This window comes from Pleurodeles waltl, chromosome 3_1 (assembly GCF_031143425.1).
Source record: "Pleurodeles waltl isolate 20211129_DDA chromosome 3_1, aPleWal1.hap1.20221129, whole genome shotgun sequence".
NCBI lineage: Eukaryota > Metazoa > Chordata > Amphibia > Caudata > Salamandridae > Pleurodeles > Pleurodeles waltl.
The window spans coordinates 731352895-731380134 of record NC_090440.1 but is presented as its reverse complement, the minus strand read 5'-3'; the positions used below and the strand labels follow the sequence as shown (position 1 = coordinate 731380134).

At 42.1% G+C, this 27240-nt stretch overlaps 1 protein-coding gene across 1 annotated transcript in view; it reads left to right on the top strand.

Annotated features, from left to right (window-relative positions):
* The window catches only part of DCDC1 (doublecortin domain containing 1), a 1098140-nt gene extending 1071216 nt beyond the window's left edge, over positions 1-26924 (top strand). The window contains exons 39-40 of the mRNA XM_069223476.1: positions 13870-13929; positions 25851-26924. Coding sequence (XP_069079577.1) covers positions 13870-13929 — 60 coding nt within the window. The 3' untranslated portion in view covers positions 25851-26924. The remainder of the gene's footprint in view (positions 1-13869; positions 13930-25850) is intronic.
* The last annotated feature ends 316 nt before the right edge of the window (positions 26925-27240 follow it).

The window sequence follows — 27240 nt, the reverse complement described above, 5'->3', positions numbered from 1 at the left end:
ATGTTTTCAGTCTTTCTGGTGCTTTGCAAGGGTACTTCAATCACAACTGTAAGGGTGAGGCAGGCCTCTCTGCCCCTGCTCCATGCTGAATCCAAGAGTCTAAGGCCTAATTATGATAGACTGTCAATACTGCAGGGGTGGGCTGCGGTCAAGGCGATGCCCTCACCCCCCTTGTATTACAATGTTTCCACTGGACTGACCAGCAGAAATGTCGTATTACAACGTTTCTGCCGGTCAGCCTAGTAGAAATAGTGCAGCGGCATTGGCCTCAGCTCCATTAGGGAGCAGAGGCCAATGCTGTCGCACAACAGCAACCTCAGAATGCACACTGCATAGCAGACAGTGCGCGTTCCAAAGGTGCTGGCAGGGGGAACCCTGCACTGCCCACAACATGGAAAGTGAAGTTGTGATCAGCACGGCAGTGCTGTCATAGGCACCACTGTGGCTGAGCACAACTTTGGCCGCCACCAACCTGTCGGGATCTGTGATCCCGGCAGTGACGGCGTTCTCTTGGCGGTCTGACTGCCATGATCATAATCTGATGGTCGGACCACCAGGAGTGCAGCGGTCTGACCATCACCAGGAGTTTGGTGGTCCATGGACCGCCAAACTCGCAATGAGATCCTTAATTTCTCAGAGGTTCAGAAAAAGGCTTTCCTGGTCTCCTCATTGAAAACCTAATTGGGTTTACATAACCTTATCTCATGGTACACAAGATCAGAGCACAAACTATCACTGAATGACAGAATCACAGTAAAGAGAGATCAAATATCAGCACAAATTATTCCATAAAAATGCTCAATATCTAGGCAGACCAGGTAGAAAAGGGTGATTGCTAATATATAAGTAATATAACATATTTGAATCTATCTGTTGAGGGCCCAACACGTATGAAATTGCATTCCGCTGTGGGCCATTTGATATGCAAATTCAGACAGAAATAACTCAGAATAGCAGTGGAAAAAGTCTAGCCCATTGGGTTTAAAAGTCTGACTAGTTCTAGTCCCACAGTCACAAAAGCAGTGCTATACTGAGATTTACTCTTAAAAGACAATAGGAGTTGTATAGAACCTAGCACTCAAGGTCCAACCTGAAGTCTCTTTTTTATATTGAAAATAACAATTATTCAAACACCAGTAAAGATTCAGAATATTAATATTATCAAGCAGATTTTCAAACCAGTTGGATATAGAAAGGAAAGAACAAGGAAATGGATGAGGAAGTACTGTGCTATTCCCAGAATGATTCTTCAGCCTTAGGTCGTTCAAATATTTAACCAGTCTACATGAAAGAATAATGAATTAGCTTAAGAGGTACCTTGCTTTTAGGAAAAGTATTCTTCGATATTCGGACATCCAAGTAGCAATGACCATTTCCTGGTGCATAGAGTAACTCAAGAGCCACTCCTGGAGATACCACTTTTAGGTGAATGCCTAATGATTAGCCTGTCATCACAATTAAATATTTCACAACAAAAATTCTAGAGCATATGGTCTTGCGGTTTCCCAAATGTACACCTTTGGACACTGCCAGAATATGTGGAACCATTATTCCAGCCATCCCACTTGCATATCTGGAGAATATGTGTGCAAAGTCTGGGTTTAGTTCATGAATGATCAAAGATTTGATGAACTCTGTGCATGTAGACTGGATTAAAATGTGAGTTTTGAAAGAATACTTTTTCTATTATTTGCCAAATAATCCAGGCCATGATCCCCCTTCCCATCCTCTCTTATGTAGACCTGCTATAAAGATTAACCCTTTTTAATATTTTTCAATTTCTCCTAAACATCTAATGTTGTATTAATTGTGTGTTCCAAAGGTTGTGCTGGAAGTTGGTACAGGCTTTTTAGCAAATAGCAAAATGTGGTCTTTTCTTAGCAATTATTTAAAAGTTGATAAACAGAACCTTGAACTTCTTATGTTTCCTGAAAATAATTTATGTGCCTATAAAGCCACCTTTGTAAGTATAAATCTCAGTACTCCTCTATGGGTCTGATTATAAGTTGGGTGGTTGAACCGCCACAGCTCCAATACAGCAGCGGTGAGGTTTGGCTGTCAAGTTGGCAGCCTCACCACCGCTGTGTTATGATGTTTACTCTGGGCTGACCCTTAGGGAGCCGAGACCAGTGCCATCACACACAGCACCAGCGGAATGCGCACTGTCTTCCACAGTGCTGACAGGGGGCCCCTGCACTACCCACATCATGGTCTGTGCAGGGGCCTCCCTGTGGTCCCCAACAATGCCTTTCTGCCAGCATTTTCATAGCAGGGACCCCGTCATGGAAAGGAAGATGGAAATCAAAGTCCTGATCAGCACAAAGGTGCCAAACTCAGCACCACCATGGCTGACCACAACGTTGACCACCGCCAACCCATTGAGATCCCTGATCCTGGCAGAGGTGGCGGTATCCTGGCCGTCTGACTGCCAGGATTGTAATCTGGCAGTCGATCCACCAGGAGTGTGGTGGTCTGACTGCCACAGCGAGTTTGGTGGTCTGAGGACCGCCAAACTTCTAATGAGGCCCTATATTTTGAATCAAGCCTTCAATTTAATGGCACCACCTGCACTGGAACAGGGTTTCCCTTGAACCTTTGTGTTTCATTTAGAATAGAGGTAGCATGAAGCTCGATAGTTTGGATTAGGTTTGTAACTTGACTACCACCACATCAATTAGATCAATACTAGAACATGAAATGCTGTCTTCAAAACAATGTTTCATTAAATATACATTTCCTCAAAAAATATTGTTTTAAGGTATTATCATATAATGATACTAAAAGAGCACTCAATACAGTTTGCCTGTTGGTAGAAACCTCTTTTTTTTAACAAAAGTAGTTGATCGGGTCTGCAGTGACAAGCAATAGGGTAATAAATGAATACCACAGAAAAAATATAAACGTTAGTCAAACTAGTTCTACCACATTCTTCAAACATGACACATTTCATTAATAAACTGAGCGCAAACTAGTGCTCCTCCTAAACACATATCCAAGTGTCAGCATAATTATGTAAAAATCCAGTACACATCCTGCCCTTTCTAACATCACAGATCCTAATATATCTCCAGTGCTCAGTAATTTTAATATACTCTGCAAAACCGTCATCAAAGAGTTCACCAACCCCAACTCCACTGACATCACCCCGTTGCAAGAACTCTGCAAAAACCTTGCCAACTACTTCCACCGCAAGATTGCAGACATTTATGACAGCTTCACCACCCAGGGCCCTCCTATGACTCTCACCACCAGCCCGTCGACTGAAGCATCACCACACCCCCCGCCCTCCTCTGCTGAAGCAACATCACCAACAATGAGACCCGCAACATCATGGCAAACATCCACTCAGGAGCACCCACGACCCCTGCCCTCACCACATCTTCAACAAAGCCAGCGACATTATCGCACCCAAACTCTGGCACACCATCAATCGCTCCTTTGAAACTGCCACCTTCCCAGAGAGTTGGAAACCCGCTGAGATCAAACCTCTTCTGAAAAAACCCACCGCCAACCCGACAGACCTCAAGAACTACGAGCCCATCTCCTTGCTCCCCCTTCCGGCCAAAGTAATCGAGAAAGCAGTCAAAAAACAACTCACCGCCTTCCTGGAAGCCATCAACATCCTGGACCCATCTCAGTTAGGATTCAGACACAACCATAGCACCGAAACCTCTCTCCTCGCCGCCACAGACAACATCAGCACACTTCTCGACTGAGGCGAGACTGTCGCCCTCATCCTCCTGGACCTTTCTGCCACCTTCAACACAGTCTCACACGACACGCTACACACCTGTCTCCATGACGCCGGCATCCGAGACTCAGCTCTGCAATGGCTCTCCTCATTTCTCACCGGCAGAACACAGGAGGTCTGACTCCCCCCCTTTCTCTTGGAAGCCACCAAGATCAGCTGCGACACCCCCCCAGGATCCTTGCTGATTCCCACCCTCTTCAGCCTCTACATGACCACACTGGCCGCCATCGTCAGAAGCCACGCACTCAACATTGTCTCCTACGCCGACGACACCCAACTGATAGTCTCTCTCACCAACAACACGACCACTGCCAAGAACCATCTCTACAAAGGAATGAAAGCAATCACCGCTTGGATGAAAGACAGTTGCGTCAAACTGAACTCGGACAAAACAGAAGTCCTCAACCTTGGCTCCAAACCCTCTGCCTGAAACAATTCCTGGTGGCCCACCGCCCTCAGGAACGCCCCCACCGACCACCCCCGCAACCTCAGCATCATCTTAGACTCATCGCTCTCACTGGACCGACAGGTGAGCGCAGTCTCATCGGGTTGCCTCCACACCCTGCGGATGCTTTGTAAAATCTACATGTGGATCCCTTTCGAAGCCAGAAGAACAGTCACCCAGGCCCTTGTCAGCAGCCGCCTCGACTATGGCAATGCACTCTACGCCGGAACCACCGCCAAGACCTAAAAAAGACAATAACACATCTCCCACATTGCTCCCAAGACCTGGAACACCCTCCCCATCCACCTCAGGCAATCCCCCACCCTGTCACAGTTCAGGAAGGACCTCAAGACCTGGCTCTTCGACTGATCCTCAGCAACCCCCCCAGGGCCTTGAGACCCTAACGGGTGAGTGGCCACGCTTTACGAATCCCTGATTGATTGATTGAAAACTATATGTGTATGATTATCCAAAGTTTACAATAATAGAATCATAGCCCTTACTGTTGTTTATAATCCACACTTTTAGACATTCTACCAATTTCCTTTGTAAGTTATCATATTTTGTGTACTTGAATAGAAAAAGTCACAGCCTCAGATCCACCCACTGAATGGAAGTAAAATGATCCAACACTTTTATCCCCCTCCTTGCCTAGGCGCCTTCTCCTACCAACATGGCACTGTGTCATAGTCTCAGTTGCAATGTTCTGGCAGATGAGCATAACATAACTTGTTGCTGGGAATGAGGCAGATGAGGGCACACTGAAGGAAATGAAAGTACTCTATTTTTCTCAATCAGCAACTTGTGTCTCATGTGATAATTACGGACCTTGCTTAAAATCTAAAGGAAGAGATCAATCTCATTAATGTCCAAGTCATTTATCAATTGGCGATAATGAGAAAAAATTTGCCCCTTCAAATCTTAGGTGTCCAGTCCTGGGCAATCAAGTTCTTCTACTGGGATAGTGTCTGACTGAAGCCTCAGAGGGAAAGGAATGATATATTTAGGTGCACTGAGGACGACTACAAAAATGAATTCTAGTAGTCTGAACCTTTTGATAAATTTAATCACCACAGATATTTACTGCTACAGAAGAGACCCAAGTTGATTTGGGCAGTATATACATTTCTGCATTTGACCAGTAAACGTTCACCCTAATATATACATAACAATTCATGAAGCATTTGTGTTTTGTCTCTAAGTACTGTAAACAGCAAGAACACCTGTCTGAGGTTGGGATAATAACGAGAAATAAATGCATTTCTCCTTGTTTCATCTTTGTATGTGTGCTGCAATATGCAGCACACATATGAATACGAAAAAGCCTCAAAGGATAATGTTTGTGCAGGAAGGTCACCCTGACCATAATATAGACACCCTTCCACAATGGCACAAGGGTGCCTGCGTTGGCACCAGGCAGCAGAACGTTCACTAGCACATGGCAAGAGCAGAACTGCACCATAATTTGGAAGATATTGTGCTAGTCTGTTCTCTCTAGGTGATGCAACAAACCACAGCAACTTTGCTTTCTGCAATGCATTGCACCAACTCTTTATAATTCTGGCCCAACATTTCTATTTGTCCCAAATAAGCCCAATGATATCGGTGCAAACATACATTCTTATTGGTCATACCAGATTTCGTACATCATTTCCTTGGGGCAGTAGTTCTTCAAATTACACATTGCCTTTGGGCGTTATTCCCTTTGATCTGGTGCTAGTCTTTATTTAGGCACCTCAGCCAGAACAGGGTTTGCAAACTAAAATCACTATTATTATTACATGTTGGTGCCTACCCAACTTTAATTTATAACCAAAGTCCCATCCCCATTACATGTTTTCAGGGTGTTATCACTGTCTGCTTACTCTGTTTTGTTTATTCAAGTTTACATTTTCAGAAAGATTGCATACAGGCAACATTAAAGAAGGACAAAACAGCCAATCACACATGCAAAAAGCCAATCCAGATATGTTTATAACTAAGCCCAGGGTAGCCTGCTGCTCAAGGGGTTATTATGTCTAAGACGAGGGCCCTTATAAAGTAATTGGGATCCCAAATAAACTAAGCTCAGGAGGACCACTGACACAATATTGTTGTAAACAATATAGTTGATAAAGATATTGTGTCGAAAAAATATTATATAATACATACACAACAAAACCATAATAATAAAAACAAAACTATATTGATTCATTTAGGTAATAAATACAATATTAAAATATTAAAACCCCAAAACACATTTACGAAAACACTACAAATGTTAAAATAAATTAAAAAAAATATATATATATTATAAAAAAACAATTAATGCTATAAAATATATGTAATCAATATTATGAAAATTATTAAATGTACTATTCCCACTCTCTAGTTTGTGCAACATTAGCGAAAGTTTTGGACTTAGGAGGGGTTAGATTTACTATTCCTACTCCAGTCAGTGCAACAGTAGGGAAAGAGTTGGACTATGGAGGGGTTAAAATTGATTTTTCCCACTGCAGTCTAATCAACTGTAGGGAAAGTGTTGGACTTCAGAGAGGTTAATTTTGTATTTCCACTCTAAATAGTGTAGAAGTAGGGGTAGATGTTGGACTTTGGAGGATTAAAATATACTATTCACACTGCGGTCTCTGGAACAGTAGGGAAAGCGTGTGACTTCGGAGAGGTTACATTGACTATTCTTACTCCAAATAGGAAAACAGTAGGGAAATGGTTGGATTTCAGAGGAGTAAAAATTGATTATTCCCACTCCAAACAGTGCAACAGTAGGGGAACTTTTAGAGTTTGGAGGGGTACAATTTACTATTAAACATTTTATTTATTGGACTTTGGAGGTGTACAATTTACTATTCCCTCTCAGATCTAAGAGGAAGAAGGGAGAGCATTGGAAGTTAGAAGGGTGAAGTGTATGATTCCCACTCCAAACAGCGCAATAGTAGGGAAAGTGTTGAACTATAGTGGTTCTAAACAAGAGTAGGAAAAGTATTTCACTTCAAACATATTATTACATATATAAGTAACACTATAAATGTGGGAAAATATTAAACTCTTAATATAAAAATTATTAATTAACATGAAATAAATATATGTATATGCATATATGCATACATATAAGTATATATATATATATTATATGTTAAATATATGTTATATCTAGAAATGATCAATTAGCATAAAATAAATATATGCATATACATGTGTATTTATACATATGTGTATATGTTATATCTATAACATATATATTAAACAAAATTAAACAGGTAATCAATTGACATAATTACTATTAAAAACATGATAAATTAGCAAATAATTTTTATTCATTTAATTAATTAACTTCCCACCCTATACCCCTACAGACCAAGCAGCTCACACCTAAAATATACCTAAAAAACATAAGCATTCCAAAATGTACATGATTAAATACAAATAAATAATCAACAATGAATAAATAATTATTACTTAATCAACCTCCCAGCCTAGACCCTTACAAACCTAGCTGCGTGTAACTAAAATATAATTAAATAAATAGTTATTTCATAATTTACCTCTTTAAAATGTAATTAAATAATTAATTTACAAATGATAATTGTTAATTAACAATCACATAATTGCCTTCTCAACCTATACCCATACAAACCTAGCAGCCTGCAACTAAAATGCAAGTATACTAAATCAGTATTCCATATTTTACACAACCCGTAAATAACTTATATAAAAAATAAATCAGTATTATATAATTTGCAGAATCAATCATATAATAAAATAAAATGTAATTCATAATTTATATTGAACTAATTCACTTTCCACCCTATACCCCTACAAACACAACAACCTATCTATAAATTACTATTAAAAATTAAATAAAAAAATAGAAATGACTTGAATTTACAAGCTTTTTGGAAAAACATTTATATAGACTATAGTTATACCTAACATTAATATAGCAACTAAAACACATTCAAGTAATTTAAAAAAGTTATTTTTCTCCACTATATTATTGAAAACGATATTAAAAACATCGATATTATTTAAAACAATATTACTTACCTCAAAAAACGATATTCTTGTAAACGATATTTGTGCATTGCAATATTTGTGTGTCACAATGCTTAGTTTCTGACATTTCTGTCTCCTGATATTTTTAGTTTTATATTTTGTCCAAACACCAGTTCAATAAGAAGAGTTGGGAAGCACACTCATACATTCATACTGTTAATGAGGAGAAAAGTAAAGAATAGTATTGTGGATACCAGCCATACATATGAATCCTTAGTTTCTGTGCGATCATGTATAACTTAATTACAAAGGGCCTAATTACGAGTCTGGTGGTCAATAGACCACCAAACTCGCGGTGGCAGTCCGTATCGCTGCTGTTTTGATGGTCAGACCGTCAAATTAAGAGTTTGGTGGTCAGATCACCAAAAGACCACCGTCTCCGCCAGGATCAGTGATCCCAACAGGATGACAGTGGTCATGGTTGTAATGGGCCACGGCGGAGCTGAAGTCAGTGCCACCGTGCTGATTACAACCTTGTTCTCCACTGGCCTTTTCATGGCAGTCTGATTGCCATGAAAAGGCTGGCAGAGAACAAGTTCCGGGGGCCACAGTGGGACCCCTGCACTGCCCAGCACCCTTGAAATGCACAGGGTCCTCACCCTGCGTGCAACAGCATTGCTGCTCGCTCAATTATGAGCTGGGAACAATGTTGCCACACCTTTCTCACTGGGCTGACCAATGGAAACCTTGGTTTCCGCTAGTCAGCCCAGTGGGAAAGTTGTAATGGGGCCAGTGGGTAGACTGCCAGCACAGTGGTGGTCTCATCATCAAGAGTTTGGCGAATGAATGTTTGCATTTTTTTATTTTTCTAGTAGGCTTTGTTGATTCTCCTTGAGCAACACCCTTACTACCTCTGCTAGGAAGCAGCACCTGCCAGCATGCGCACACTTGCACATTGTTTTTTTCTTATGTATACTGAGCCTGTCAAAACTTGCTAGTATGTGCACATTTGCACATTATGTTTTTTATATATGTACTGAGCCTGTCACAGCAGGCCTGTATAGGTGCACTTGCACCCTTGTGGTGTTCTCAGAGCTTGTTTCTAGCCTATAACCTGTAGAGTGAGTGTGCAAGAGCACATATCCCCATGGATTGAAGAATGTCCATTTCATTGAGGGCTGAGAAAATGCACATCTGTGCATTCCCCAGCAACAGCTATAAAACTTACAGAACCAAAATGACAGACCTCTACTATCTGATGGCCTGACTGGATTGATTGGAGGAAGAGGTTTCGAAACTTGGTCTCTCAGAGCCAGATCATGGCACCACTAAAGATAAGGTTCTACATTCCAGGGCCCCAAGGCAGACAGGACTGAAATTTAGGGGTGACATCTGTGGTTCAAAGGGGATTCCTTGGAACCACCCCAACTTCAAAGGCCCACTTCTGTATAATTGGGGGAGACACACACTGCCAGGGGAATCTGCAGTGCATAGGAGTATTTACTGCCTTTGAAAGGAATTGCGCACCCTTCCTGTATTGTGGTTGGCCTGGGCCTGCTGCAGTGTGATACTCTGAAGTGTGCTCTCCAAGGGCTTGCACCCTGTTCTGCGAGGAGGCCTCAGGGACATCTAAGACCTCCTGTGAGGGACCAACACCTCCTACCATGTCATCTAGAGAGCAGTGCCCTCTGACTCTATGTCATCTGCTAGATTCCACCTGGCAGCAGCGGTGTGAGCTTTGATCAAAGTGTTGGGTCTGGAGACCAGATTGGTCTGGTGCGGAGTTGGCAAAGTACAGACTGCATTCAAAGAGTGTGGCCCTTCATCAAGGGCCATGTCGCACATAAGTGTTTGGTTGGTAGTGAATGGATTACTGGTTGTGAGACCCCACATGGCCCTTTGTTGTCGAGTGTGCCACATTTCTCTTGTGCGACCACTGAATGCATGCTCATTGCATGCAGTGTACATGTCACTAGTTGCAACCCTGGGAGGTGGGGGCATACCCAGAGCAGTGCCACATTATACCTATACGGTGCAGCTGAACTGGCATATCTGTGTGTGACAGGATTTGTCTGGTGCGACTCAAGTCATCATTCACCAGACTTTGTGTCTCATTCCAGAGAGGTACGGAACAGGAATGGATTGTGTTGACAGAAGTGTCTTTTATGACTCAAGTCATTGCACACTAGTTGAGGTGTGTTTTGTCCCTGGAAGACACAGCAGTGGCAACTGTTTGTGCAGCAGGATTGTCTGGTGCAACTCAAGTCATTGCTCACCAGGCGCTGTGCCTCATTCCAGGCAGGCACAGCAGTGGTAACTTTTTGTGTGCAGTGGGATTGTCTGGTGCAACTCAAGACATCCCGCACCAGACGTTGTGCCTCCAGGGAGACATGGAAGTGGTACATTTCTGTGTGCCACAGGATTTTCTGGTGTGACACAAGTGCTCACATGCCAGATGTGGTGTCTCATTTTTGAGGAGGCACTACATTGGTAACTTGTTGTATGCAAGCGGGATTGTCTGGTGTGACTCAGGTCATTAGGCCAGACATTAAGCCAGACATCAAGCCAGACATTAGGCCTCACCCGAGGGAGGCCCTGTATTGAGCACTTTGTACTAGTATTTGGAAGTGTCTGGTGTGACTCACGACATCATGCACCAGACCTTGTGCCCATATCAGCAGGGCACATAACTTGGTAAACTCATCAAGTGCAACCGGAATGCTTTGGGCAGTCCAAGTCATCATGCCCCAGCAGTGGTGCTTTTCCTCCTGGGAGGTGCTGGATTGGTAACTATCTGCAAAGTGCTGTGTCTGGCTTAGCACCACCATGAACAGCATGTCCAAGGCTACCATCCCCCTCTGCTTTGCAGACTGGGGCCTGCGCGAGAAGACCAGTGTGGAGACCCTTGAGTAATCCACCATTAGCCGACTGTTGACTTTTCAGCCAATGTCTCCTTGTTCCCCTGTACCCTTTCCCGAGGATCTCGTTTAAGTGTAACCACTGGCTACAAGCGGCCTAGTTTTGGGGGCAAGGTTGGTGCATATCTAACTCTGATGGGGGATAGAAATTGGTTGGAGGGTGGAGGTGGGTTTGGGTCCAAGAGGGGTCTGCAACACATTTACACTCACCTGCCGGTTGTCTTAGCACCGCATTAGTGTGCTGGAAGTGAGTTTGTGCGAGAGTGTGTAGACAAGCTTGGCTGGCATCCGTAGTACCGCATAGCGGTGCAGAGTGAGTGTATGGGAGCGGGTGTATGGGGTTGATTTCACCACACAGCCGCATAGCCGTGCACATTGTTTACTATTGTGGTTGGGGGTAAGTTTCACTGGGGCGGCCTCTGAACTTATTAAAAAATGCTATGGCTCTCTGGATGTTTACATTACTGCTATCACTGGGAACTGGGATGCATCCTACAATGGAATTAGATTGAATTGGGATGATCGTTGGGGTGGGTCTTGTGCTGCCAAGGCAGTAGCACCACATGTGGGGAAGGAAAGTATTTGTTTTCTCGTGTGTACTTGCTGTTGATTTCGTATTAACACAGGTGGGCCCCAAACTATTAGTGATATTTTTTTATGTGATTTATGTCCAGTTTACAAGACATTCGTGTAATGTTAATTCATGTGTGTGGTGGATATAAACTTTATTTACATACACCTTGTGTGAAGTCTTGTTTGTGATGCTCAATGTACTTATTGGGAGGATGTGCTGTACTGATACTTTACACCTTGCCTCTGTGATAAGCCTGACTGCTCTGTGCTAAGCTATCCAAGGGTGTGTGCCAGTTATACATTGAGTGTAATCACCCACCCCTGATGGGAGTGGTAGGTTCTGCCTGGCTAAGGCCTTGCCTCAGCCAACCTGAATGTACCATTTCCAGCAACAGCTGATAACTGTTTTATCACATTTGAGTTTATAAAGGCAGTAAAACAATTAAGATGTATCAGTAAAGGAGTACATCATCATTAAACAACATGTTTTTCATAATTAATCTCTGTAAAGTCAATTTCTCACCAAGTACACCAAGAGGTCACGTGTGCCACTAAACTACTAACAAAAACAATAAAAATACTGGTTCAAGGAGCATATATCTGAGGTGCTGGAAATATGTGGGCTCATGAAATGATTAAAGCCATTTCACAGAAAGTGAATCTGACGAAAGAAGCGAAGTAGGCAAATGCGTTGTGTTCACTAGTTTCTCTACACTGGTGCATATGCGTGTGTACATTGAACATCTCAATAGTAGTTTATCAAGTAAATATCCAGCTATATAAAGTGTCATTGTGCTCACAGATACAAATCGGTTAGATTATTTTACTTTCTTCTGCCATATCGATTCTGTGGTGACCTTGCTGTGGCAATGAAGGCTGCAGAACAGCAGTCGATGCTCCCATTCCAGTTGAACATTTTATTTCATATGAACTGTGGAAACTTAAGAAACTTCATCGCATTAGCAATACACTCCAAATAGTCTATGATTTAAATTGGTGTCAGTCTCTTTACACAACGAACTCAGTGAACTAATTTCATTGGATATTTACAGTCGTCCACGTGTGCAAAATTCATGAAAGCAGGTTAATGAGTTGCATAATTTATACGTAGTGCCCTGTAGGATTAGACCAGTAGTTGAGCAGGGGGTAGGTTTGCTGCTTTTCCGGCTCCTTTTGCATATGTTGTGATGCTCTTTTACTATGGAAAAACATATCTTCTTCTGTTGAGGCAAAAACACATTGTGCGCTCGTTTGCAACCAAGCAGCCAAAACGGAAACAATCTTAAACCTTGGTACAATAAGCAACTCTAAGCTTCTCCTCGCCTAGCTCACCTGCAAAGGCATGGTACAGCTAACCTTTAGACAGGGCCGTCTTTAGGGCGGTGGGAGCGGTGCGGCCGCACCGGGTGCTTACCTGAATTGGGGGTCGCTGATCTCTGGGAGGTGCAGTGTTTAGCAACAACTTAAAAGCTTGCGATTTAAAAGCATATGCTGAAAAGTTCCTTGTGCCTCCAGCGTTCAGGAAATAATTAAAATGTCAAGATACCTTTTGTGATTAATGTACCTGCTAGGGAGAGAAATGGGAGTTTTGACTAGTGGCAGATTGGACTTGCCATAAAGTAGCGTAGACGGTTAATACGCCTGCTGCAAAGAACAGAACTATATTTTATGTGAATAGATGAGTGTATTAGTAAAGCCAACCTTTACAAGTGCTTTAAAACGAATGTATGTGAGAGAGGGGCTATGGAGAGATAAGGGATACATTTACCCGGTGCTAGTGAGAGAATCAGAAGAGGTGACCATGGGTTGGGGGGTGCCAAAAAAGATTTTCACACAGGGCGCCACCAGGGCTAAATCAAGCCCTGCCTGTAGTCGGGGACTCCTATTTATCGGCTGAAACCAGAGAGCCTTCATGATTCACACACAGCTTCTCAAGTGATGAGTATCTCGCTTCACAGTTCCTTCAGGATTCCTGAAACCTGTCACAATACCCTGCTGCTTCTGTTTTAATTGAAATGTGAAACTGCATGCTGAATCTCTCTTGCAAAAAGAAATAAAATCTAACAGCTTGGTAAGTTGAATGAAAAAGTAGGAGACTATGAATGTAGGCAGTCCTCATGATATATGTTTGTTGCTCACAAAAATGTATAAAACCACTAACTAAGGCTAATAGCTTTTCTTGGCTTTAGGTTCAGGCTTCGCATACACGACTGGCTTTGCCTTCAACCCTGAATCAGCAAAATGACTAAGTAAGTAAACATGCCAATACCATGAGTTTCACTAAATTTACTAGCTGTGCAAAGATAAGTAAACTGTATTGTGTGATCTAGTAACCAGAGGAGCCTCTAAATGGGTTCCGTTTAACAGCCACCTTTCCTTCTAAAAGTTGCAATTTTATATTTCTTTAAAACAAAACCACCATTTGTATCCCCTGTGAGTCCCTTGTAAAGTGGTATACCATTTCCCTAGGGCCTGTAAATTAAATGATTGTGCTGCCCACAGAAGTAGTCTTTCAAACCTATCTCAAGCCTGCTGTGGCAGTGACTTTCTGTGCAGTTTACTGCCACTTCGACTTGACTTTTAAAACTACTTCTCAAGACTTAATAGACTTAAAATCCCCTTTTATTACACATAGATCACCCCTAAGCTAGGTCCCAGGTAGCCCTAAAGGCAGGCTGCTGTGTAAGTAAACATTAGAAAATGTACTTTTATGTTTTGCATGTCCTAGTAGTGAGTGAAAAACTGCCTAATTCATTTTTCACTACTGTGAGGTCTGCTCCCCTCATAGGTTAGCATTAGGAACTTCCTTATACACTTTTAAGTGGGAATTCCTGATCACAAAAAGCAGCTTTGTCGTGTTTGGTATGCTTAGAATAATGGTGATAAATCCTTCTTAGTGGTGTCGATGGATCTTACATTACTATTTCAGAAATGCCACTTTTTGAAACTGGGCATTTCTCTGTGCTCATGACTCTTTGTGCTTTGCAGCCTGACTCCAATCTACGTCTGGCCTGGGTGACAGCTATACTTTGTGCATACTCTCTAGACAGCCCAAAACACAGGAAAGGCTGGGTGTGACGGGGTTACATCTTCATTCATCTGCATATTGATGCTCTTCCTGGGCTGTGATAGGGAGAGGTGGTTCACACATGTCAAAGGTTTTTTGCTTGCCCTCACACAAAGGGCTGATTTTCCCCCTACTGATCATCAAGAGCCAGGGCTGGGTTGAAAGGGATCGTTGTGCATTCTTCAGATTCCTTTGAGGCAACCCCTTCATCAAAGCCATTTTTGAGTATACATAGTGGGGCGTTGACCCCATGATTTTAGGCAGTGCCTGGACTTGTAACCAGAAGCAGCTGGCTCTACCTGCTGCACATTGCCAAAGGACTGCTGAGGTGCCAGGAGGAACTGCCATTAGGACTGTGTGCTTTGCTGTGTTGGCCTGTTGACTGCTGGGCTACGGGAAGGCCTTCCACTGTGCATCCTGTCTCATGTGCCAGCCTCCTGCTTGCCTGTTTGCTCTGTGCACCTCAGTGGTCTCTGGGGGCTGGTTTGCTTACCCCTCAGTGTTCCTATGGGGGGGTCTTCAAGGATTCATCAGGAGCCTGTTAACCACCAGAGAATTGGGCTTGGGACTTGTGAGTCTTGCCATCATCAATCTTTAAGCACTTCTCCTTCCCAAGAGAGTGGTGTGTGTTTTCCCCACTATAGCCCCAGTGAGGGGACCATGACGTACAACATTGGGAAGAGAAGTGCCGTGCTGAAGCACCATCTCCCTGCCTGGAAGCTGTCTGGAACCCTCCACCACCCCCCAGTGAGGCGTCTCCAACACAAGAGACTCAGTGGACAAGGCTCGCAAAAGGCAGCCCCCTGAAGCTGTCCCCGCTCCTGAGGGCGGTGTCTGACGTCCTCCCCGCAGCGCACCAAGATACTGCGGTGGTCACAGAGGAGACACCACAGCACTCCTTCACTAATGGTCCAGCTTTAAAAGGGACCAAGCTTTACAGGGTTGTTGGTTGTTGCAGTTGATTACTTGGCATGCAGGAGACCAAACAAGGTCTCCCTGCTGAATTCTACAGTGTGTGTGTGTCCTCCCCCATGGGCACATATCTTGGGACATTTTAGTTTCTGTGAGCTTCGGGACAGTCACACCATCACCATGCCATACCTTTGCGGGGTGCTATTTTCTCCAACAAAGGAGACGCGACCTGGTGGCCATGGAAAACTCTGGGCTTTCCTATGTTTGAAAGTCCTAGTCCCGGTCTCTACCTGAAGGAGCTTGTGCTTTCGGGGTACGTTAAGAGCTCACAAACCTACTGTAACTAGTCTAGTAGGAACATAGGTATTCCGGTGCCCTGTGTTTAAATATGGTGAAATATGTGTTTTTCTAAACCAGTTTGCATTGCTTGTACTGATTATATAATTCATGTTGTTTTGCAATATGAGCTTTTCACTTGCCCCTCTTGCACTGATCATATAATTCATGTCATTTTGCAACCTATGAACCCTCCACTAAGTCTACATAATTTGCAAGGTATTGCCTGATGTACGTCATTTTTAAATTTGCCATGCACAAGATACTGAGTACTATTGGATTAATTGTAACGTGTGCACAGTATTCATGGTTCATATCTTTTTTGCTCTGATTTTATGTACAATATATTCTATATATATCTTTATAAAGTCCTATGTGGAAAATCTTTGGTGGTGTATTCAGTGTGTTGCTATGTGAGTGTGCTGTGCAAAAACTTTACACATTGCCTCTGAGGGTAAGCCTGACGGCTCTGCGCCAAGCTACCAGAGGGTGAGCACAGGTGATCTTTGGTGCGTAACTTACTTGCCCTGACTAGACTGATGGGTTCTGCCTGGCTTAGGTGAATACCCTAGTCAACCAGAAACCCTGTTTCGAACACATGCTTTTTTACAAAATTATCATCTTTGTCTTTAAAACCATGAATAGGTCCTCTTCAGACTTCCTGTCTGTAACTAGGAGATGCCATCCTGTCCTACTTGCCCTCCTTCACAATCTTGCTATGGAGGATTTTCACAAAGTGCCTCACCTTGCTTTCCACTGGGCTCCAAGACACTCTCTCAGGCTACACACATCTCTATCTGGTGGGAGCTGCTGGACTACCACACTGATGTTCATCCAGGCTCCAGCTCTCCCTGTTGGCCTCAGCACCGCACCCTATAACACCACTTTCTGTCTCAGGGAGTCTGGGGAGAGAGGTTCTTTTCCATGGAGCTCTGACTGCAAGTTTAATTTTTCCAAGCACCGACCCCCCCATATGCAAATAATGTCTAGGCCGCCAACCTTGTGCACACATAGAAGACGAGGGTCTGAATGCTGTGTGGATCCAGGGTCCCTGTTACCAGCACCTGCCTCTCTGCCTCCCTCTGCCACCAGCTTCCAGGCTGTTGAGTGAGTACAGAGAAAGGTTGGGGCTGGAACCAGAGCTGGCACCGGTGCAGACCCTCAGAAGCAGCCTGCAGCAGCAGCTCGACACCGACTGGCAGAGAGTAAAGCCTTAGGTAGGGGCCCCCTTGACTTTGTGGAGCAAATGGTGTCTTCGTTTTGGGCAGAGTGCAAAATGCAGCCAAGTTTTCAGTTTTCCTTTGGAAAGATATGGGCTGCATGCATTTCGATGTTATTGCAATTTTTTAATGTCTTTTGTCAGAAACAGAAAAAAAAGAGTAGAAGAAATAAAAAAATGAAAAGTGAAATTAGCGAAGAAGCTGGGTAATTAAGCTATGGACAAGCACCACCTGCTGTCAGTCTTGACTACCCACTCTTGCCTCAGCTGCCATCAACTCTCACCAGAATTGAAAACGCAGCACAGACCCGGTGTAGAGCTGCACAGCAGGCCGCCTCCTTGGCTCTCGCAGTCCCTCCCTCTCTGGCGTGACCACATCTTCTTTGCCCATGTTCAAGTCGCATAGGGTCAGGGCACTGGACAGAAGCAGAGCAGCGAGCGGCCCAGAGGGACCAAACTCAGCCATACTGCTTGGCCACCGGCATCATCTGCCTACTAGATGTCATGCCACTTCCGCTCTGCCAGCATTGAAACTACATTAAGGTCCCTGCAGTACTCCTGGGGTACTGTAAAGAAAGAGTGAAATACCCTATGACTATTATAATTTATTAGTTGGTGGGACTTTATGCTTATCTGCTTCTCTGTTTAGGCCACACCTAAACTGTCGGAAAGATGCTGTTTGCTCTGAGTTTAGTTGGTCAAGGGAAAATAATTCTATCCCTTTGTGAAATTTGCTGAATGCTTTTAAATTTGTTCTAGCGGTGGTTGAACGCAGTGTACCAGTTAACTCCGCTCCACCGCCGGCTGGCAGAGTTTTTTCTGCTGAACCCCACGCTCCTCTTTAAGCTCACCGCCCACCCCTATCTGTAACCATGTGCCGATAAATGCCTACTTGCAACCAATGGTCAGCCAACAAAAGTTTTCTTAGCTACAGCCAACCATCTCTGGCACAATGTAGGTTTCATGTCTTTCATCTACCGAAGGAGCTGCACTGGTGCTCTCTCCCATCTAAAATGTGTTCTGTTGCTCTGCTCACAACACTTAAAACTACCCTCAAAGAACACCTGATTTTACAAGAAGTGTCCTAAATATTATATCTAAACATAAATCCGTCACTCTAAGGGACAGCTTTATCATTATATTGCATTGCTCTTGCATCATGCATGGTGTCACAAAGGCAACACAACACTTAAGTCAAATTTACCAAGCAACTCAAGACCACCTTGTCTAACCCAGCATCGTTTAATAAATCTGAGGTAACCCAAGGCAGTGCAAGTTGTTGCCTTGCATTACTCTACTCTGGGAAGACGTTCCATATGTGGAGCATGAGTGTTCCCACATCTCCACCCATGGGTTTTGGCGCATTTACAGATTTACCAAGACTGGTAAATCTAGGAATGCGTCAAGATGCTACTCCTTCCCAAGGGAGGCTGAATGAGGAGAAATGTTGACCCTTTCTAAGTGTGTTGCATTCTGCACTACACTTTGGAAGAGGACAAAAAAAGTCTAAAAGGATTGTTTTTGTGCAAAAACATTTCCCTTCCTGCACAAAAACAACCCTGCCTACAACACAGGCACCCTTATACCATGCACGCAGGCAGAGAGCAGGAATGCGCTAAATATTGGTTAATATGGGGCGTTCTTGCCCTCTCCCTTTCACACAGTACAGCACAGCAAGCTGTCTTGCTGCATTGTGTGAAATGTTGATAAATCTCGCCCTAAGTTTGTATATATGTGTGCATCTTGCAAAGCAATGCATTGCTCTATGTAGTACATCATTCATTACACACCATATCCAACTCCCATCTCTATGTACCCACCCAAAACTAATGTCTTCTGTGCTGTGCGCTTCTGCTGCACACTGAAGTAAACAAAAAAGTGATGGGTGGGATGCTTGAGTAATTCTCAGCTGCTGCCCGCATCCCAGTCTGTCATGCCACCTTAGATTAGACGCAGCTATATATAAACAGCCTTGATACTGCTCCAAAAGGAACAGCCCTTCTAAAACTGCCAAGCCACATCCTCTATGAATAAGAACACAAGCAAATAATCTGCTGTTTATTCCCACTGTTGAGTGTAGTGAGGATACATTTGCATATATGGTTGATGCCAATGTAATTATTCCAATGAACTTGTTTTAGCAGAAAGCATTTAAACAAATCTAAGATGCAAGGGGTTAAAGTAGTGCAGTAAGTTAAATCCACATTGAAGGGGCCTTGTAAGTATTTGTAAGAGGCAATCTGTGTTTTTTCATGTGAATTTCACACTATTGCAGAATGAACTGGATTTTTACCTTTGCAGTGTGATAATAAATGCATGAATATAAGCTTTATATGACCATTTTGGAGAGAGGAGAGGGACCTTATAGCACACTCGGGTCTTCACCTTCTGTGATTTATGGCCCCCACCCCACACTCAACAATGTTAATAAATAGCATATTACGCTCTGCACATCTGTTTTATATGTGTATATTTTTTCATTTAAAAAAAACAAAGGTTAAAGTGAGGTTACAATTTAGTTATGGTACTAATATCTTACTTTGCATTACAAAAATGTAGAAATTCAGTGAAAAAAACAAAGGTTATAGGGACATTATTGTTAGGTCAAAATGTCAGTTAAAAGCAAAAAGAACAGACGATGGATGAAATGCTGAACAATGCAAACATTAACCCCCAGTCACAAAGATCTGGGTTTAATTCATTGTTTTTTTGCCCACCATGCCACTCCAGTTTGGATCCAGCCATATGAAAATCAATCTAGACCCTGTTCCCCATAGGAACAGTCCAGTCCGAACTGCCAGTAGGGTCTTGGGCCCTAGGCCCGTATGCAGGCATAAGGATGACATGGAGATGGCATATGGTACAGTAACTGGCCCAGGGCACATGTGCCTGGCCCTCTTTTTGAGGGTTACCTGACCAGTGATGCCTGTGATAGATGGGCGTGGGGTGAATATGACATGCCAGCCTTCAGGGAGTGGCTGGCAAACTAGTATAAAGTCAAACACTAGAACGTGTCCAGCAGGAGACACTATTATCCATGCCAAGCTAGAAATTGGCAAAGCCTTTTGCTGTATTTACAGCAAAGTCTATAAGAATAGAGTTTACTAGTGCCATCCACATCTAGCTCCAAAAAATTACAAAACTCCTTTACCACTCTTGGCACTTTATTAGAGCTTTGGAATAGTAAAATACAATCCAAGCCAACCCAGAATAAATACAAGCAACCCCTAATATGTGTTTATCCCTAATTAGAGCTCATAAGAGTGGCATATTTTAGTTCAAACACAAGTAGGCACAAAGTATAATTCAAGCCAGTACCCTTTCAGTTTTAGAGTGCCACATAAATTATGCAAAAAAGAACACATGGAACTCTGGCAGGGTCCCAGGTTAAGGTGGCGACAGATCGAACAGCTCCTTTAATTGGAACACCCTACAACACCACCTACACTCTGAAACTGCTCACATCAATTGTCTGTTTTTCTAGCTTGTTAAGCTTTTTCTGTAAAACGGACATAAAGGCTTTGTCTCCTTCTAGCTCGGTGCAGATGGCTACAAACTCTGCTAAAAAAACATAGGTAAACTGAAAAAACACTGAAATTCATAAATTGTGGTTAGAAGTACAATCCACAAGTGCAAGTGCTTTATTTTAAGCACTTTCCTAAAGAATAAATAAATGCATTGAACTCTGATGAATGAGGTGTGCTATGTTGTGAAGTTCAATGATGTGTTTATTATTATTTGTAAAATATTGTCAATCTCACAGCTTCACAAAGTCAGTGTTTAAAAATAGCAGATTATAAAGAGAATGTGTGTGACTGCCGGAAACATTGTTGCTATTTCTTCAAACTGCAAGAGTGCACTACCACATGACATACCTTCGGCTTCTCACTCCCTGAGCTAAGTTTCAGTACTCTACTGCCTCACAAAAGGAGATCGAAAGGAAGTTACGTATTAAATGGAAATATTCCTACTGATAGAGCCGTAGGTGTGACGTTGCTTTTAGGCAGCTACTTACTGTCACTTCCTAATTCTAATCTGGTTATACTCCGTTATTAATTTGTGGATGTTCCCATTTAAGACTTCTAGCAAAGGGAATGTGATGTTCAGAGCTACCCATTGGTAGCTTTAGTGTTTCCATGCTGAAACGTAAGGCACATCTGAGAGGGTATGAGGTAAGTCAAGGAGAGTAGCCAACTACCTTGTACCTGGATTTCTGCGCGATCAGCCTAGATTTTTCTGACTTTTTGTGGGCCCTACTTTTGCGAGTTTTATGACTTTGTGCACTATGGCAGTGCTTTTCTATGTCACAGTATGTGCTTTGCCCAAACACACTAATGTAAAATTGTTTTTACTTATTTGATGTATTTCACGTTTCAGTTAGGCCATTGTAGTTTGGTGCAGAAAATGCAACAGTGATTTGGAAGTTAAATGTCATATTTGAGCTGCAGTGTCTACACTACTCACATATGTAAGACACAAATATTTGGGCTGCAGCGACCACCACTGTCTTTTGGCTGGGCTGTAGTTTTAAATTCCTGGAGCGACAGATTGCAAAGAAAAGTGAGTTTAGGATGTTGGAAAACATCAATTTATGTATTTGCTAAGTCACCCATGTCGCCATGTAAGCCCCCAGTGCTGTCTGCCTAATATGTTAAAATGGGCAGAAAAGACATGGGAAAAAGTGTGTCATTGCAGAGAACGGTTACAAATAGCTGCTTATAGTGTGTAGGTAAAGCTGTTGGATTTTCCATCTCCTGATAAACTGCTCTCATGAATTGCCCAGAGGAAATACGATCAAGTACATTACATCCAGAGAACAGTTACAGAGTGATCTGTTTGAAATAACCATATTATTCATGGGCCAATACATAGTTCATATCTGGGACAGAAGAGGGCAAGAACTGAAATCAAGCACTAATATTGACGACACTGTCAAATCAGTGTAAACACGAATGACTCAATAGAAATCCTGAAATTATTTTTCATGTCCTGATTTACTTCTGTTTCCCTCTTTTCTTTCTTGCTCCATTGTGAATGAAGTTTCAACTAAGCTGTTATTTATGTCTTTTTAAGTTTCACCTTTTGAAATTCATATAGGAAAGGCAGTTCTGCCAAAAGCTCTGTCTGAAGTTTAAATGCCATGTGAAGCTGCAGGAAATTGAATGCAATCTTTGGTTCTCAAACCCACCCTAGAGTTTCTACCTGCGTCTTCAGGCAGAGATAATACCAATTGTAGCAATGACAGATGAGATGGTACCCCATCACTACCGGGCTAGAGTACAGGGCAAGGCCCTTTGAGGTGGAATATGGATAACACGGGAGCAGCGTGATTTAGTTCTCCACTCCTTTATATGCAATGTATGTACTCAACATATGTTTAACAGTATTAATCCATGTGCTTCATATTAACGAAGTGTAGTAGAAGGCTACATTTACCTTAATGAGAAGACATGTATATATTTAGATGAACTATAATCAGTGGATCCATATTAAATGGAACAAAATATACCTTCTTTAAATGCAATCACTGTATTTGTTTATGCTACCTGTAGTTGCTTGTAAGCCATTTTGAAATTAACGTTGGGCTAACTTGTAACCAGGCCCAAATATTGTGAATTTCATTTGATTAAATGCTTTGCCAGCGTCTTGTTTTTCTCTCCTATGCGGGTGTCTTATTGGATGCCTCGTAAGCTAGAATAGGCATATTGTTTACTGCACTAGTAGGTAGTTGAAACTTAATTAGAATTTGGCTTCAGACATGTAGATTGAGAGGGTGAAAGAGAGCTTCTCGTACCCGTCATTTGGGACAGTTAATGCATCCAAGGTCATGCATCTGTATACCTCATTATTAACAGCTGGGAAACTAGGGAGTCTACCTGCTCCCAGAGAACACTGTCTCTTGAATGGTGCTTTTGGTGGGAACTGACATGGAGAATCTTCCAGAAATAATTTCCCTGCTTTTGATTATGCATTTTTGAATAACTTAGAGCAGATTATGTCCTGACGTCCCTGAAAGAAGACCCTCTTCTCAACTCTGCCGATTTCCCCTGTCCACAGCCCTTGAGCTTCATGCTTGAGCAGTTTTGTTCCCCCCCTGTCCCTTATATGTGGTCACACCGATGCTGACACCTTCGTCATAGAAATCTCCTTGCCACTTTCAGTGCTTTATTTAGAATAAGGCCGCTACTTTATGGAACATTTCTATCTGGTATTTTGCCTCTCATTCTGCTGCCACTCAGAGTCAAGTCATTGGTCTCCAGTTCTGGGTCCAGGGTCACAAAAAACAAAATGACTCTTGACTCCAAAAGGTCCCAGCTGACCACTGTGGTTAGCCCCTACAATCACCCTGACTGGAGACCTGGTGCTAAAAGACTGTCCAGAGAAACTACAAGAGTGACCAGGATGATCTTTGCCAGCTTTTGAAGAAATGTGGAACGTAGTCATTAATTTCACCTCTATGGGACAGGGAAAACTAGGAGAAAATCAGGTCTGTCCAACTCAAATCTTTTTGATGTGCTAAAAAGTCTCCAATAGATATCACAACATAAGGCATCTGGACTTGTGGAGCCCTGCTGGGCTACAACTTCCATCCAAGCACCGGTGGTGGATTTTGAGAACCAAAACAGTTTCAGAACAATAGGTGCCAAAATCAACAATTTCAGTGCAACTTTGGCACCAACGCATTTGACTTTGAGGGATCCTTGCTCGCTTCGATTCTTGCAATATTCAACTGAAGGACTTGCAGCTCCAGAAAAAAAAGTTGTGTGCTAAGGTACAAAGGTTGAATGGTGCGACCTTATTGGCCAATCCATTTCCCACTTCATCACGGTCTGCCTGAAATCATACCTAAATCACAATGAACTGTGAACTGGGGTGGAAATGGATCAATTTGGGGGTGATCCATTTCTCTTCTCTCCCTGGAAAGGGGTTTATGCCAGCCCTTGACTGTAGTAAAAATACAACCCTTTCCAGGCCAGAAAGGGAAACATGAGAAGCTTCAGAATGCTCACAAACATAGTTGTTTGTGGGAGTTCACAAGCATCCAAGGCTAATCATGACCTGGGCATCCTATGAATACCTTATACCCTGTCCCTTGAGCAGGCTGTGCTGGTGAAAAGGCTCACGCCTTGCTCCAGATACAATGTTGAAACCATGCCCCCTCCTCCTGGGAAGAAATATGGTGCTCCCTCCTCTGTCATAAATATTCCCCCTTACTTATTCAATGTAAGTATGGGACTGCCCTCTCAGTCTTTCTGGCCCCCTGTGTGTCTCTATAAACATGGCCTATCAGAATAAGAGGCATGCTGGCATTGTGGTTCTCCTACTGGGGAGCTTGGCCATCAACTCTTTTACTGCAAACATGTTAGATCTCTATGGAGAGAGACTGAAGAAAACCTCAATAATATTTTTAACATCAAGCGTGCCCCAAACCGTATAATTGTTTCTCTAGGAATTCCTGGCTTACTCAGATGTCCCACTCTTAGACACTTTAGATACCAAGGACCATTTCCTGACAGACATTTTGATTTCTATTGGTGTGAAGACCATCCTGACAAACTGGAAAAACTACAATAACATCTCTCATCATATGTGGTGGGTTTGGGTAAGCTTTATAAGAGGTGTGGACACCATCATACACAACTGTGAATACTACAACAAATCCTTCTATTTATTATGGTCAAAATTGGATCTTTATTTAGAAGAAGTCAAGATTCCCTGAACATCACCCTTACACACTACATAAGCTTTGTATCTCCCTAGAGAGCACACCCTTGCCCAGCCTTCCATGATGTCCCTCCCTCCTTCCACTTCCTTAGCTCTCCACTTTCAAGTGCTGTAATTCCAATTGGATTGAAGGAAATGTCTGAAATAGGTTTGACCTTTGACTGTGATAGGTAATATTACTTATATTAGTTACTATGGCTCCCTGGAACCTTGATTGAGTTTATGTTATGAGCTAACTTAAGGTGGTGAATATATATAACTTTAATTGCTAGGATGTGAAAAAGTTGCATACATTTACAGTCTCCCTGTAAATGCTAATGTTCTACTCTCATAAATGAAACTTGTGAATAAAGGCAAATATCAAATAGAGACATTTTCTTGATTCTAGTAATTATGAAATAAGTAGTAATAGTTTGAATATGACATGATTATGGTTAATCTTTGAAAGTGCACTTAAAGAAAGATAATCAATATTTTATTTATAATATTACCACTGATAATAAACAACCTTTTAATGTACCAGCAGGATAACTTGCATGAAGTCTCTAACAGATGAAAGTGGACCAGCAGTCTTTATGTTTTTGTTTTATCGTTTCTCACAGGACATTCTTTTGAGCAGCTGGATTGATTTTACATTTTAGATCTAACTCAAGAGGTTTAAGTAGGCTATCATTTACGTTTTGCATATATCCAAAATGCATCCATAGAGGAAAGAAGTAATAGATGTCTGTGATAAAACATCAAACGTTAATGCTAAGATTATATTGTGTGAGCCAAGAATGGTGACCTTATAGAATTTCTTTAAACTAAAACTATACCAAAATATACCGTTGTAAATGTTGAATAGAGTTGCTACGTCATTTCTCGATAGTTGCAAATTTAATATTTGTAAAATTATTATTTTTTTGCAGATGAAAAGCTGCAAGAATTATACTCAACCAGAAACCTCATTGCTATACTACAGGAGGTGGAAAGATCCATACCTACTGCGTGTCAAAGCTCACATAATGATTAAGGGCCTGATTTAGATGTAGGTCGATGGGTTACTCCATCACAACGGTGATGGATATCTCGTCGTCTGAAATCTAAATCATTATTTCCTATTGGATTTAGATTTCAGCAGACAGGAGTAACCCATCTGCCAATATCTAACTCAAGTGCTAAGACTCTTTGCAGACCCACAAAGCTTACCTGCCAAATTATAACTCTGTAAATATTCAATAGTGTTGCTTCATCCGAATGCAATGGAGCAAATTTTAGGTTTATAAACAATTGCTATTTTGTAAAACAAAGGCTTCAAGAATAATAGTCAACCTGAAACTGAGTAACTCTATAAGTAACAGATCTTCAAGATCCATACTGATCGCCGCCTGTGTTCATGTAAAGTTTAAGGTAAACTAAATGACTAACAAAGCTTCACAACGAAAGTGTTTTACATCCCTTCAAATTATCCTCAGGAAACATGAACCATCAACACATCCCTGATTACTAGATGCTGCTGTTAATGTTCGCAATTCTTTCAGGTGATGAATATTTTCAAATCTTCTGGTGGTGCCCCAGCTCCCCTGGGTGTGCTGCTTATCCTAAACTTTTCAAAGCCCCAGACATCATTTTTTCAGGTAGACAAATATCTCTGAAGGCCTGGATGCTCGAAAAACAAAAAAAGAGTGAAATGATTAGTTTTTAAGAGCCAATATGATTAAAAACGTGAACATTATTGATATCTGACAACTTTTGAAATGTTTCTTTATTCACATTCTTTGAGCTCAATTATTATGAAATAGCTTGGTGATTGCTGAACAGATTTACACCAAACGTCAGTACTCATTGGTTACTGTGCATGCCAAAATTGCTCCTAGTACGTTTTTTATATCTAAAATGTCAACTTTGTGTGGGAGATAAAATGTGAAAATCATATTTTGGGACACCTTTAAAACCTTCTTTGGCATTATCAAAGTGTGTGAACTATCAATATTAAAACAAATAGATTCTTTTTTATTGTGTTAAGTGTTTTGTGCATGAACTGGGGGAAGGGAATAACAAAATAAGTAATGTTTTCTTATGGGAAGTCGAGTATACCATCACTCCAGAGGCATATTGACACCAGAAAGAAAGAAAGCAAAAACAACCTGGCACTAACCAATTTCTGTCACATTTAAGTTAGGATGTAAAGTAGCTTAGTAATCATTAATCCCACATTACATTGTGCTCAGTTGCAACTCTCCAGTATCAGGTTGCACTTACTTTGTGCACCAAATAGAGCAGGATTGATGCTCTTTATCATATCACATCAACCCCACT